Here is a 15,063-nt window from a genome sequence, read left to right as displayed (position 1 = left end):
AACTGCTAAAAGAAATATCAACAGAAGCAACAAATAGTAGAATATCTGTGACCAAAAGAAAGGTAGCTCAATATTATTCTTTATAATATATTTATAAGAGTACTAGATACAAGGAATATTTTGCCATAAAGGTACTTGATGTCAAATGAACCTGAGGAACAAACACTACATACCTACATCTCGTTTAGAGACTCACGTAGCTCTTTATAAAAGGGCATGGACTACTGGACTCTTTTAGAATATTTTGCTGAGTTAGCACACCTATAATATTCAAATGACGGAACTAAGCAAAAAAAGGAATACAGATGAATGTCCATTCTGTATCTGTGTATTCAAAATGGTTAGGATAGATATATAGTTACATTCTCTTAATGAACAGAAGGATTTGTTGTAATAGTGTTTGCAAATAGGATATCATGTCTGCATCTTGCACAGCAAATAACCACTAGGAAGAGAGTATGCAGTGTGTTAATTATTGAAACTGTCATTCCAATTTGATTTGAAACTGTCTCATTGCTATTTGTCTCTCAATAAAATTATGGGAAAAAATAAAAATAAAAAAATAAAAGCTCTAATGGGCCCTGTACCTACGAAACCTGTAACTTTGTTTATCCAGTATCTCCTGCATGTATCTGACTTGAGAAATCCTTTTTCTTTTTAACACAAGTACCTATAAACACCTTACAATATTGTCATTTTATGGGACACCAAATACTGACCTAAAGAAAGAAGTTCTCATTCCCTAACCCTCTTCACAGATCCCTCTTCCATTTCCAACATCGTCTCCCATTATTCCATGACTGCACCACTGAGGCTACTCATTATCCCAAGTACAATAAGATATTCCAGATTCTCACCTTTTTAGTCATACTGTTCCTCTAAGGTGGAGGGTTTTCTAAAACTCCTCATTTTCCAAACTTTTTCAAATATTCCATTTTCCATGATGCTTTTTCTACCTAACCACCTCGAATAAAATGTTCTAGCGTGCTTTTCTTAAATTTTGATTATAAGCAACCGTTACATCAGCCATATACTACAGACATGTTTTCAGTCTACTTTCCCAGTAGTCAGTGAGCTCTTGCAGAGTAATGAGCAGGTGCCACACAGCAAGTCTCATGATGGTGCATTGTGAAGAGTAGTGGCGTAATAGGCAGACACACTTCACTTCAAGTCACAGAGCTATCTACTGCTAGCAAACTATGTCACCTTACTGAGCCCTAGTTTTTTCCTCTACAAAAGAAGATTATGACCTCTGCCTTGAAAGTTATTGGGAGAATTAAAATGATGTGCTGAACAGTATGCCGGACAAAAGAAGCCAGACACAAAAGCATAATCACTCCACTGTTCCACATACACAAAGTTCCAATATACTAAAACACAGGTATGGTCGGTCAGATGGTAGTTATCCCCCTGCCTGGGGGCTCAAGGGGGAGTTTCTTGATCTGAGTGCTCTACTTTGTTAGAAGTGAGTTGTATACTTTTGTGTGTTCACTTCTCTATGGACTTACCATTATATAATCTTCACATTTCTTTAAAAATGTGAGAAATGTGCCTGGAGAACAGTGGGTGGTCATGGTGGATTTCTGTTCACAAGTGTTGTGGTATTCTGCACATGGATGATTACTCAATAGCACTCTCCAAAAAGAACAGTAAAAAGAGTAGCGCTGAACAGGGGCCCAAGCCAGACCACTGTCTTCAGGCTGACAATGGCAAGGTTTCCACCAGCCCAGTCTATGAGCCAGAGTCTACCTGCTAAATCCCGAAATGATGTCCCCACAGCCATCACTTAAGCCCAGTCTACTGGCCAAGACCCTGCAGCCTGCATCCAACAGCCACCAGCCTGCAGCTGCTAGCTGGGCTAGGAATTCAGACAGAAAGGCATGTAGCACTCATGATCCTGGGGGACAAGGGCCCAGTCCCTCCCAGGAGATGAAAGATCACAATTTGGCACCTAAAATGTAGTACAAAACATTCTAAAACGTTATGCAGAGAAAATCTAACCTACAGTTCTCATTAAAACATGCACTTGACAGGAATCTAATTTTTTATTTGTTCTGTTGTTTTGAGACAAGGTCTCACTATGTAGTACAGGCCAGCCTTGAACTCCTTCATGTAGCCCAGGCTAACCTCAAACTCACAGCAATCCTACTGACTCAACCTACTGAGTACTGGGATTATAGGCATGTGCCACCATGCCTGGCCAGATTTTTTTTCTTTTTTAGCAATCCAATTCTTTAAAGAGGCTTAATCAATTTCTTTCTGATCTGTACTCAAAATATGGACCTTTCTCCCTTAGGACTCACCCCAAGATATCTCTGAAAAAAACTCAATACTGTTTCATAAGAAGGCAAAAAATTCTTGACATGTAAAAACATATTTTTAAGCTAAGAAAGCAAAGATGCAGAGAAATCCAAAAGTTTCTAGTCCTGCAACAATTTGCAGTCAAAACTACACTAGAATTCTGGAAATCATACTCACATCTATTTTTCTTAGGGTATTTGTCCCTGGTGTTTGCTTCCCTCCCTCTGAGACAGTGACGATGGCCAGAGCCTCTTAGAGAAGAGTACAGTAAAGAACGTGCTCTGCTCACAGGCTCAGCTCTGACCTGCTGTACCTCCCATGTGGAAGAATCAGATGACTGAGAGTGGCTTCTGTGTCTTAGCTCTATCTTTGTGGTGCAGGGGGTCCTTCTCAAAGAATAATATTGTATGAATCCTACCAGATCCATTTGTCTCCCCTCAAGTAACAGGGATGTTTTTGGCAGCAAGGTTTCATATTCATGAAAGGTATTAAAGATAGGAAAAGAAATTTATTTTGCAGAACGGGTGTGGGACACTGAGGAAGCTCACTGTGACCTGTAACAGGGAATTTTAAGCAAGAAAAAGAATCACAAGAAGGAAAAGCAAGAGAGAAGATGGCAAAGGCCCATGCCTTCCTTCACTCTCTAATTCCCCCATCTGTCCTATTCTCTCAAAGAAAAAAAGAAAAGGTTAAAATAATACTTAAACCTCAGCTAGCTTAGGGAAGAGTCCAGCCTCAGCCTGCCCTTCACATCCTTCATGCCCTCTTAGGGAGCTATGTGTGATTCAAGATGACTAAGTTACTCTCACAGCCCACAGAGAGTAGGAATAAAGTAGAGAAAAAAAGGCACAGGTAAAAGTGACCCACACTGGAGGAAGAGTAATGTCTATGACCTGGGGAAGGTTCAAAGAAGAACAAGGGTGAAAAATGGAAATAGAAACAGAATGGGAAAGCTTGGGAAGGCAGGAAGAGCTTGCTACCCTGCCAATCTCAGTCTCTGCTAGGTACACCTGTACACACACACACACACACACACACGCACACGCACACGCACACGCACACGCACACACACACACACACAGCAGAATCCCAGACCTGTAGAAAGAGCTTACCCCTCAAGAAAGGATCAAGTCAACCATTCTTGGTACCAACAGTAATAATAGCAGTAATAATGATAGCATCTTACAAGTAATAAATATGTCCTGTGTTCTAGGTTTTCTTCATGTGTCATCTCATTTCATTTTTAGAACCACTCTACAAGGTATATACTATACCATCATAACTGATTTCTAGAGATGAAAAAACTGAGATCTACTCTTTTTTCAGCAATTGTGTGTGTGTGTGTGTGTGTCTGTCTGTCTGTCTGTCTGTCTGTCTGTCTGTGACTCTCATATCACTCCAGCCCTAACAATCAGATAGACAAAAATCTCTTACCATATGAAGTATGGTGTCTTAGTTACTTTTCTTGTTGCTGAGACAAAATACCCAACACACAAAGTTAAAGGAGGAAAGCTTTATTTTGGTTTACAATTTGTAAAGATTTCAGTTTATAGTTGGTTAGCTCCATTGTAAGGTAGTATAGCAGAGGGGCATTGAAGAGAAGAAATAGTTCATGGTGGGCAGAAGGCAGCAAAGCAGTGAGGTAGTGAAGAAGCAGCAAATGAGAAGAGATGGCCCTCTTTCTGTACCTTATATGCCATCCAGATGACTCACCCTTAGGATGGGTAGCACTCATACCCAGGGCAGGGCAACTTTAATTCTAGTATGGCACCACAAATTAATTCCAGAATCTTATCCTTGATCCCAGTACTAACACTCTAGATCTAGCCACCTCCAAAAAGAACCACCTATGACTGCATGAGGTTTTGGGGGGACATTTTAACATAATCCATAACATGGTATGTTCTAGTGGGAGAAAAGTTTTTCATTTAAGGGAAACAAGAGTCAAACCCAGCCAGTCTGTCTGGAGAACCTATACAGTACTTTCAAACTTAAAAGAAGCAAACTGCTTGGGCCTGGCCACTGCTACTTCCCACTGTAATGGCTGAAATCTGGTTATATTTTATAATACATGTTAAAAGACACCCATGAGCTGGAGGCAGAAAAGTAAATCGTAATATAGCTGGTACGACTTTTTAAGTGTGGTTTTGGCTGAACATAAGTTATCTGATCACCAACTCAGTTGAATTTTTTTAACAAATATTAACATTAAATGAAGTAAAACCTAAAGACATCTAACATTACTTCCAAAAATCCCACTAGAATATAATATTGAAAGGAAAAGCTATTATGATAAAAGAGATTCCACTCCCTTTAAATATATTATACACACTATAATTAAAGGGAGTGGAAATCACAAAATCTGGAACAGATACAGAAATTTCAAAATCTAAACAGCTAGGATTCAGATGACAATTATAGGAAGTGTTTAGCTATTTAGGTTGCAGCAATACATGATCTATTAAGAGAACATAAACTGCTGGTTTAGCTAACAAAAAATACAGACCAGCCAGGTGTGGTTGCGCACACCAGTAATCCCAGTACTCAGGAGGTTGAAACAGGGATGCAGGAGGATTGCTGTGAGCTTCCGACCAGCCTGGGCTACAAAGTCAGTTCAAGGCCAACCTGAACTGTGTAGTGAAACCCTGCTTCAAAAAGACAACAAAGAAAACACAGACCAAACCTGCTATTTTTTGACAAGTCTCAACATTGCAGTGATCTCATAGACATTGAAGGGTTCCAGAGCATAAAGAACATGCTTCATGAAATGCATCACATAATTCTGGTTACACATAATTTCTAAAAACCAAATATCTGAGGAGATAGCTCAGTAGAATAAGCTCTTGCCTGGCAAGCTCAAGGGCCTGAGTTCAATCCCTGGTTCAAAAAAAAAAGAGGAAGGAAAACCAAATATCATGCAGAACATCATTAATGTGAAAAACACCTAAAATAGGATCTGGCTGGGGAAGCAGGCATGACCTATTAATTACAAGATCCCAGACACATGTGCAAAGCAGCTCCCAAAGCCCTGCACATGGACTTCTGTTGAGAACTCAAGCAGGTTTTCAATAGGGTGGCTTAGACTTGGGGTATGGCTTACACGTAGATGTGCTCCCAAAGCCTCGTATGGTGATAAGTGAGACTTTCTCAGAGGCCAAGGGATCCAGAGTATGTGATCCCTTGGGTTAAAGGTATGAGTGCTACCTGCCCTAAGAAGCCTGGATAAGATATAAGAGATAGAAAGAGTTGTGCTCACCTCTTCTTGCTTTGCTTCCTTCTTCCCATCATGAACTGTTTCTCCTGTGTAATGCCACCCTGCCTTGAAACCAGCCAACTATGGGCTGACACCTCTATGAAATGTGAGCTAAATAAATCTTTCCTCCTTTAACTTTGGGTGTCCAGTATTTTGTCTCAACTTCACAAAAAGTAACTAAGACAATTTGACATAAGTCTGAGGCACGGGATCTCACCACTGCCACTCAGGACCCAGATGCAGATGTTCTCACAGTCTTCCTCAAGATTTGGGCAGTATAAAAGAAAGGCAGTCATTAGGAGTTGGTGTTATCATACATAACTTTCTATGATAGCCCATGGCGTGTTTCAGATTCAGCATGTACTCTTATCTTTATTCTTAGCCTCTTTTCCTCTTTACTTGGCCCAAGCTCAGTCTATACAGACAGTTTTTCTCCCTCTTTATTTTTACCATCTTGAACAAACTTTGCCCCTGATTTTTTCTCATTTTGTCTAATTCTTTGTTTGAGATGAGGAAAACCTAGAATCTAAATTCAAAAGGAGAGGAAAGCAGCCCAAATGCAATAATGTTTAATTGGTGAGGCACTCTTTTAGAAACATTCTACCTGATAACACATCTACATATTCTCTAAACTCTGCTTATATAGAATGTAAACATATGAGTTAATAAAAGCCACTACATAATTTTCAAGTGTGAATATTTAAGCCCATAGTACTGTTTCTAGAAAGATACAGCTTACTCAAGGAGGGCATATTTTAAATGATTAATGACATAACTGATACCATTATCATTATCAATGGTACCTCAAAATAGAGGCAATTACATTGACAACTGCCATAAAGCACTTGCCAGACATAGTATCTGGTATTTTACATCTTTCATCTTTAATACTCAGGAAAACTCTATGAGGAGGTATCCTTAGAATTTCTATTTTACATTTGAGGGAACTAAGGTCCAAATACACCAGTAACTTCTCAAGGTCATATAGCCTGGAACCAGATCTCTCTGAGTTCAAAGCCCCAGAAGTTTCCAGGGCACTACCTACTAATAGTCTACCCCCCGCCACCCAGACACAGCAAGTACAGGTAAGCCTTCACTTGGTGAAATCATACTTAGGATCTCAAGCAGGAAGGGCCAGCAGAAATTCAGGTAGCATCCCCCAAGCCAAACACTCCTAAAATTGATCCAAATCAGGCTGTTTATATGACTATTTCCATTTTCTGAATACACACTTTAGAACATGTTCAACCAGGACTCAAATTAGCCAGCTACCTCAACATTCATGCAGCCAATCAACTGTCCAATTGTCCTAATCTGGCATCAAAATCAAGACGTGACAGTAAATAAGCTTGGTAAGAAGCAAAGCCTTCTGAGGTTAAGGCAGGAAGGGGTCTATGTCTGGGCATCAGTTCCATTCACGCTGTAGACGCTATTTCACATCAGTATTGATGGAAGCATAGGCTTCTCTAAGCCCATGGGTGTCAAGTTTGTCATGCTAGTCATCTTCTGGGGATCCATCTGAGGTCTCAAGGACACATGGTTCTATTAAGTAACTGCTTTTGTTTTTGACTGAGCTTTTCCAGGATGATGGGAACAGGAATTTGTGTTTTTCACCATTCTCAGGACATGTGCCAGTGGGCAGTTTCCTCTCTGGTTTACCATCCTTTTCAAGGTTTTTCCTTGAATATACCCTAGAAAAGAACCTCAGTTTCAGACATTAAGAGTGGACTAAGATATTTAAGATATTTAAGACATATTTACTGAGTATTTTGGAAGATGAATAATAAGGTTCCTGCCTCAAGAAAACACAGGAGTTGCCTATGGGGGATAAAACTGCTCAGAACTAACTACAGCAAACAAGAAGACATGGTGGGTGTTATTAACCTGAAACACAGAGGAGGAAGGGATTTGTTCTAAATCCAAGATCAAGAGTAACTCTTGGGGGCCTGCCCCTTAGCTCAGTTCTTTAAGTGGCTGCTTCAACAAAGCAGTCAGGCTCAGGTTGCTGTGGTTCAATCCCCACAACTCAAGCCAGCCAAACCTGCCAGAAGGCATTCTGAGCAAGCCAAAAAAAAAAAAAAAAAAAAGAGTAACTCTCATCTAACACTAACTGAGCACCTCCACAGTACTGTACTAGGTGTTCCCCACAGTACATTATCCTACCTAATCCTACCTCTACTTTGTGGAATCTGTTCTAATATAGTACTATTATTCTCATTTAACAAATGAGGACTCAGGAGGAGAGACAAAGGGCCCACCCAACCCACTTGCAAACACTAGGATTCAGATGTAGATCTGCTGGCCAACGCCTAGGCTTATGTTATTTTCACTATAATATACTACATTTCCTAAAGCAAGAAATTCCTGGTAGCAAAGGAATCTGAACTGGTTTCCTCTTCATGATACGAGGACAATAGCAATGCCAGCTTTACAGAGCTATGGTGAAGGCTCAATGAAAGGAAGAACAGAAAGACTTAGCACAATGCTTGGCAAACTGTCAGAGAACGGTAAACAGAGGTGGTTCTGCCATCGCTATTACCATCATCCCTGTCATTTCTTCCTTAAAAGCCCTGGGATGTAGTGGTAATGGGCCAAAAAGACCTTTAAAACTTTTTTTACATTTTAAAAAAGTAAGCATTTGTCTTCCTCTGAAAAAGCTTTCCTAAAACACAAGTTACTTCAGTAATCCCTTCACCAGTGAGGCTGCTGTTTCACCAGTGAGCAGAGCCATACCTTCTCTTCTGAAGAAACGGTCAACTTGTCGCTTGATATCAAGCTACACACCTGGTCCAGACTCAGGCTGAGAAACTCCTCCCCCAGCATCACCTCCGGAAAGTGCTGCTCTGTTCCAAAAAAATAAAAAGAAGTTAAGAACACAAAGCTGGAACCTACTCCTGCTCTTCTATGAGAAAATGTCATAACAATCTGCAGGATTCAGAGTGCAGGCGTGGGAGTGGGTGGTGGAGGAAGAGGCAGAGACAAAAGAAGCACAGAGGCATCCCAACTAGAGGGAAACTAGCCTTTTAATACTACAGCAAAGGCATATATCGCCCTGGGTGATCCTGTCCTGAACATCAACACAGATGAAAATGGGGCAGAGAGATCTGAAGATACATTTTTCCCTTGTTCTATAAAATTAATAACAGCCTTTCAGTAAAGCCTCCCCAGGACCTGCCTACATAATTGAGCTCATTTCCCCTCAAGGCATGAGCATGGTGCCCCCTGCAGCTTAGCCAAACAAAAATGGGTCAGAACAGCTAGACCCATTTTTGGATCTAGAAGTCTGGGGGTTCTTGTAGGAAGTCGATAGAAGGAAGTCAGATCGGATCATCCTTTCTGGCCCAAAGTCAAGCCTGTTACAGTAAGTCACTGATCTATGTGAGGAAGCCCAGCTAAGCATCCATCCAGGGTATGGTGACAAAAGGTGGCCCCACCGCCACTGGCAACAGTCTATAGCAGCCTGTTGGACATTGTAAGATGAAGAAAATGTGGGAACAGCTAGAGTAAGACAAAACCCACCTCTTATGGCCTGAGGTCCTTCAGAGGAAAATGTCAGGGATAACTCCAACTCTGACTTTTGCTTGGACATCAACCTGCCATTACAGAACACTTTTTACCACTGAAATGTCACCCACTTCAGAAAGAAGGAACTCAGGTTTAAATCCTGGCTTTGTCACTGATGAGCTATGCCCTTATTCCAATGAATGGCATCACTTTCTCAGGCTTTACTACCCTCTTCTGGAAAATGGAAGTAACATTTTTTTAGTCTTGCTTTGCTCCCAGGTACTGATGAGATTGGATCTGTGAGAGTACATTCAAAAGTGAACAGTCCGTCACTTAGCAGGCTCTGGGGATCATGGTATTCTCTGACATTTGCACCAGGCTTTGGTTCTTTCTCAGTTCTCTCAAACCCTGCACCACTGAATAGCATATGTACTCCTTGTCCTCCTGCCTCTTCTTTCTTTCCTTGGTGTCTTGCCTTCATCTTGATGGTCTCTGGGATAACCCTAAAGGGCTATACCTTCTCCCTCCTGAGAGCTACCCCTACTTGGTCAGGATGAACTATTAGAAAGTTGCTGAAATATCAAGTCTACTGCAGCTGCATATTTAAAAAAAGAAAATCAAAGCATGTTAAGCCTCTGCTTCACATTTATCAGCTTCCCAAAAGCCAAAGAACTTAAGATTTGAAACATTTTTTGAAAAACAATCATTTTTAATTTTTTAATACTTAAAACAACTTCATACTCAAAGCATCCCATGCGAATTGCTGATTTCATCAAGAATCCCTAAATGTTAGTATTTTACTCTCAGAGATATTATAAATAATTCCTTTCATCTCTCACTAGAAAAACAAATAGTATTCCTAGTTATTCCCCATCAGCCTACTGAAACCACGGTGGCCACTATTCAAGCTTTTCCGTACTGAAACCAGAAATGTTTATACATAACAAGGCAAATCAGACTCTTTATGACAGGAAGCAATAGCATAACACAGGTCTTTGTACAGCTAGTCTTTGTTTCTCCATATTCCAGTAAGAAGGGCTTTCAGTTTGAGGTCCTCAGGAAGTTGCAAACCAGCACCAGCACCTCAGTGGTCCAGAACCATAGCTGGCCTTTCAAACTTTATCTTTGGTGAAGCAAACATCTGATGTTTAGAAGAGAAAAGAGACGGAAGACAACAAACAGTGACAAGAAAGTAAAACTGTGTGTTATAAAACAAAACCAATGATTTCTTTACAGCACAGAAAACCAAAGTAGGTTGGGTTTGGATTTTGAAAAGGAAGAAGACGAAAGTGCAGTAATGCATATTCCACAAATGGTCTGATGAGCAAGCCAGAAATAGTCAGAGATAAATGAAGACAAGAAGTACTCAGCCTCTTACATCTTTCCATCTCACCCCGTGGGGCACAACAGGACTTGAATCTAGGTCCTTTCTTTCTGAAGCAGGCTGCTGTTCTGTCCATGAGCAACTTTTCACTGCAACTCATTCAGAAATCCTCCCAGAACGCAATGTCTGGTGGGGAAGGCGTGACAGTGGAAGAAACACGTAGCAACTGCTTACCCAAGCCTGGCACCCAAGGACACAGAGAATATGCAAGGCGTGAGCAGAAGAGACAAAGAAAGGGATCAGAAAGGAAATGAGCTCTTCCCACATCTTGGAGGCTATGCAGATTGCTGGGAAGAAGGCAAATATGTCTGGAAGGCTGTGGCATGGGGCCACTTTTGCTGGCTGTAAATGGGGTCTCCAAGACCAGTGTAGTCATATAGCTCTTAAAACTGAAGTTATTTATGTCCAAGATGAAACTGAACTCTACTTGGGCAAGTAATATAGTTATGTATATGAACCAGAGAACAACACAGTGACACCTGGCAGGAAACCAAATAAAACCAGAGTAATCTAGGGAATGAGAACTCATGCCACGGAAATGGTGGCTTAGTTTGTGCCAGAACTGAAAGCAACTTTCCTGTAAAGGCTACACAATCTGCTCTACCTCTGAAGGGCTTAACTAATGAAAAGTAAATAAATAAAAATGGATTTGGAAAGTATGAAAGCAAGAAGAAAACACCTTCTCTCTCTAATCTAAGGAGACAGGTTGAGTCCCCAGAATCCTTGGCCCAGAGCCCCTTTTCTGTTAGCAAAACTTAAGAAACAAGAGTATGGGGGCGGGGGGAGAACAGTAGGATCCCCAGCTAATGTAACTTCTTGGAAAATAGGAATTCCCCAAAACAGCGTATTGAAGTCAGCCTTCTTCACAGTTGCTTCCCAGAAAGTACCCACTTTCTCCAGACGTACTTTCTTATGAATCATCTTCTACTTTTAACAATTTTTTTTTTGCTTTTCTTTTCCTTTCATATATTAACAGAGAATATGGTAAAAACCCTTAGTTAAGAAAGACAAGACCTGGGTTTAGCTCCTATAGTCACTTCTTTCTAGACTTTGGTCTCCTCATTCATAAAATAGAACCACAGTTAATACCTGACCTAGGTTTTGGGATTATTCTAAAGCTCAGAGATAATAATTTAGAATAGGCTTATTTCAGAGTTTTTAAGAACCTCTTAAAGAGTGAAAAATGATTGCTATTGGCCCATGCTCCTCTTTCAGAAAGTCCAGGTCTGGAGACAGCACCATTCTTTAATAGAGAAGCTTTTTGCACAGCCTGAGACATCCCATGGGACTGCAGGGATGTGGACTATAAGTCATAAAGACTATGTTTAAGTTCACTGAATTCAATGAACTTTCTAGTGATACAAGTTATTGAATATCCTGAAGTTGTAGCTTTCCCACCTATTAAATGGGACTAATAGTAGTGTGTATTTTATAAAGGTGTTATAGGCATTAAATAAACAAATACATAAAAACTCACACGTATTGAGGTCATTATATAAGGTACAAAATACCAAATGAAACATTTATTGAAAGAAGAAGAAGAAGAAGAAGAAGAAGAAGAAGAAGAAGAAGAAGAAGAAGAAGAAGAAGACAATGACGACGACGAAGACAAAGAAGAAACTCAAGTTCATACCTACAAAGGAGTCTACTGGCTCAAAAGAGAAGTAAAATTCACTACCAATGATTCCAACCTAAAGTCCACAGGGTCAAGATTGGCAATAACGCTTCAAAGATAAGCAAAAGCACAGGAGCAGGAAAATTCAAAGCAGCGTAGAAAACACCATCAGCGGAGTCTAGCTAGAGCCTATGCTGTCTTTGGTCATCTAACAAGGATTTACTGGACATTCACTAAGCATATGGAACTGGACCAGGCTCCTGGGAATGCAATGGACAGGCCAGGCTAGACCTTGAGGGAGAGGAGAACAGCATCCTTTAACCAGAGGCTAGCCTCTTACAAGGGAGATCTCCAATAGCAAGTTCCAATTTTGTTATCTCTTCTCTGCTTTTTCCTTAAAAAGTAAAACAAAGGAAAAAGAAGTCAATTATCAACTTAGTGTGGACTGGCGTGTCCTTGGGCTAGAGAGTGGGATGTCAAGCTGCTGAACTGGAACTTTCCTTATAGTAAAGAGGGAAGAGTGGTGACCACCTGACATGGAAGCTACAGCAGGTTTAAAAATGGGTGATGCTGAGAAAGGCAAGAAAATTTTTGTACAGAAGTGTGCCAAGTGTCACCCTGTTGAGAAGGGAGGCAAGCACAAGACCAGGCCAAATCTCCATGGTCTCTTTGGATGGAAGACAGGTCAGGCTGCTGGATTCTCTTACACAGATGCCAACAAGAACAAAGGTATCATCCGGGGAGAGGATGCACTGATGAAGCATTTGGAGAATCCCAAGTACATCCCTGGAACAAAAATGATCTTTGCTGGAATCAAGAAGAAGGGAGAAAGGCCAGACTTAATAGCATACCTCAAAAAGGCTACTAATGAATAATAGTCACTGCCTTATTTATTACAGAACAGAAATGGCTCATGGCATTTGTATGTGTCCCATAACTTTTTTTTTTTATTGAATTCATTGAAAACAGAACAAGAAATGGTCTGAGCCAAAAGACTGCTCTTAAAACCGTCAAAAACATTTTAACAGAAAAAATAAACATGACTGCATTATGAATGTTTAGAAGAGTCACACGAAAAGAACTCTACTTCCCTGCACTAATTACAGTATTTAGAAAGGTATATGCCGAAAAAGTACATGACTTAATAGATCTCATATACCAGAACTCAGATCATGAGTGGCTGACAGAATACTGTTGTTGAACAGTCCTGATTTAGGTAAAATTGGCTTGTGCTGGGGAGATAGCTCAGTACAATAAGCACCTGCCTGGCAAGCTCAAGGTCCTGAGTGCAATCCCCAGTAGTGCCAATAATAATAATAATAATAATAATAGGCTTATAATTAAATATATATTTTTTAAGGCTTGATAGTAATTCCAGTTCAGTAAATACTATCACTGTTTTCCTTCTAAATATATGGTTGGGCTTGATTAGTAATGTTGAACTTTTCACAAAGTTTGAGAACGTCATCTCAAAAATACTGAAAGGGGGCCTGCCCATTAGCTCAGTTGTTTAAGTGCCTGCTTAAGGAAAGGCAGTCAGGCTCAGGATACTGTGGTTCTATCCCCAGATCCACATGCTTTACCAGACCTGCCCTTAAGGCATCCTGAGCCAGCCCAAAAAAAAAAAAAAAAATCCTTCAAAACTACTGAAGGTTGGTTTTATATTTAGCTTTATATAACTGGTTATGTGAATATGTTTAAATACTGGTAGACAATGTGTTAATTATTGAAACTGTCCTAATCAGTTTTGAAACTGTCTCATTGCTATTTCTCAATAAAATTAATAAAAAAATAAAAATACTGGGAGAATCTTTCATTGTCTCAAAACCAAGCAAGACTCCCCTGTTTCAGTTTGTATTTAGTAGCCTGTCAAAAAGAGTGGTTAAAGACAAGAAAGCTATGTCTGTATTTTTAGTCTTTACTATGCCAGTTTAATTAGAATTCCTTATATCTAAAAAGTGCTGCCTTTTACTTATTGAAAGGCATTTTAGTGTGGAATATGTATAATACCAAATAAGAATATTTAATATTTCTCACTCCTATAGTTGATCTATAAATTCAGATCCTGGGGCTGGAGAGATGGCTCAGTGGTCTAAAGCACCTACTTAGAACAAGCTTAGCAAAGCATCAGGACCGCGGTTCAATCCCCCAGCACCACATGCCAGCCAGCCCCGCCCCCTGGTGGGCTGAGCTGGCCACACACACACACCACACTCTCTCTCTCTCTCTCTCTCTCTCTCTCTCTAATAAATAAATAAATAAATAAACTCAGATCCTTTTAATTCAGAGTTAGCAGGATATAATAGCAAGTTAGACTTTACTTTTGAATACTTTAAATCAAACTGAGTTATTGTGCAGGGTAGTATTTAAACAGCTATTCAAAAACACAAGACTAAAACTACTGTTATATGTGTGCTTGGTAGTGGGGTTTCCTGAAGGCACAACATGAGCACAAATTTGTATGTGACCATAATACTTAATTAAAAACAAATCAGATTGATTGTACGTTTATTTATTTATTTATTTGGTACCAGGGATTGAACTCAGGACCTTGCATTTGCCAGGCAGGCACTTAAGCAGCTGAACTATCTCCAAAAAGAAGTCAATTATCCAAGCATTCTGGTTAAAAGTCCTAATTAACAAGCCTTAACATTGTTTAAGTTCCAGGCCCTGATTAATAGAGTATACTTGTTGTATTCCTGTTTATGTGCATAAGAAATTATAGCAAAGAAAGACAGGCTCCACATAATGTCTAAGTCTTCTCACCTGTGAACGACACACACAATTACATGTGTATTTTGAGAGGATGAGAAAACAGATGGCATACACCCAGAAAATGGTTTTCTCTGGAGGTTCAGGTGGATCTTTTCAAGGAAGTAGGCATGAAGAGAGTTCAGAGGATTTCTAATACAAGCTAACACAGTGCTAGAGATTTTCCATATTTTATGTCCCCAACTACTCACAAAAGCGGAAGTAAAAAATTAATCTTTCTGAGTAAATAAGATC

General features: G+C 40.0%; 1 protein-coding gene and 1 pseudogene across 4 annotated transcripts in view; one reads left to right on the top strand and one right to left on the bottom strand.

The window, feature by feature from the left end:
* Klhl3 (kelch like family member 3) overlaps positions 1–15,063 on the bottom strand; it is a 113,212-nt gene that overhangs the window by 44,274 nt on the left and 53,875 nt on the right. For all 4 annotated transcript variants that reach the window (XR_002821349.1, XM_023716533.1, XM_004632234.2 and 1 more), the window contains one exon: positions 8,288–8,397. Coding sequence is in view for 3 of the 4 variants with exons in the window: in XM_023716533.1 (XP_023572301.1) it covers positions 8,288–8,397 (110 nt within the window). In the remaining variant the exon portion in view is untranslated. The remainder of the gene's footprint in view (positions 1–8,287; positions 8,398–15,063) is intronic.
* LOC101590976 lies at positions 12,618–12,963 on the top strand (annotated as a pseudogene).

This window comes from Octodon degus, unplaced genomic scaffold (assembly GCF_000260255.1).
Source record: "Octodon degus isolate 3935 unplaced genomic scaffold, OctDeg1.0 scaffold00048, whole genome shotgun sequence".
Lineage (NCBI taxonomy): Eukaryota > Metazoa > Chordata > Mammalia > Rodentia > Octodontidae > Octodon > Octodon degus.
Note: the sequence above shows the minus strand (reverse complement) of the source record. Positions and strands in the feature narration are given on the sequence as shown.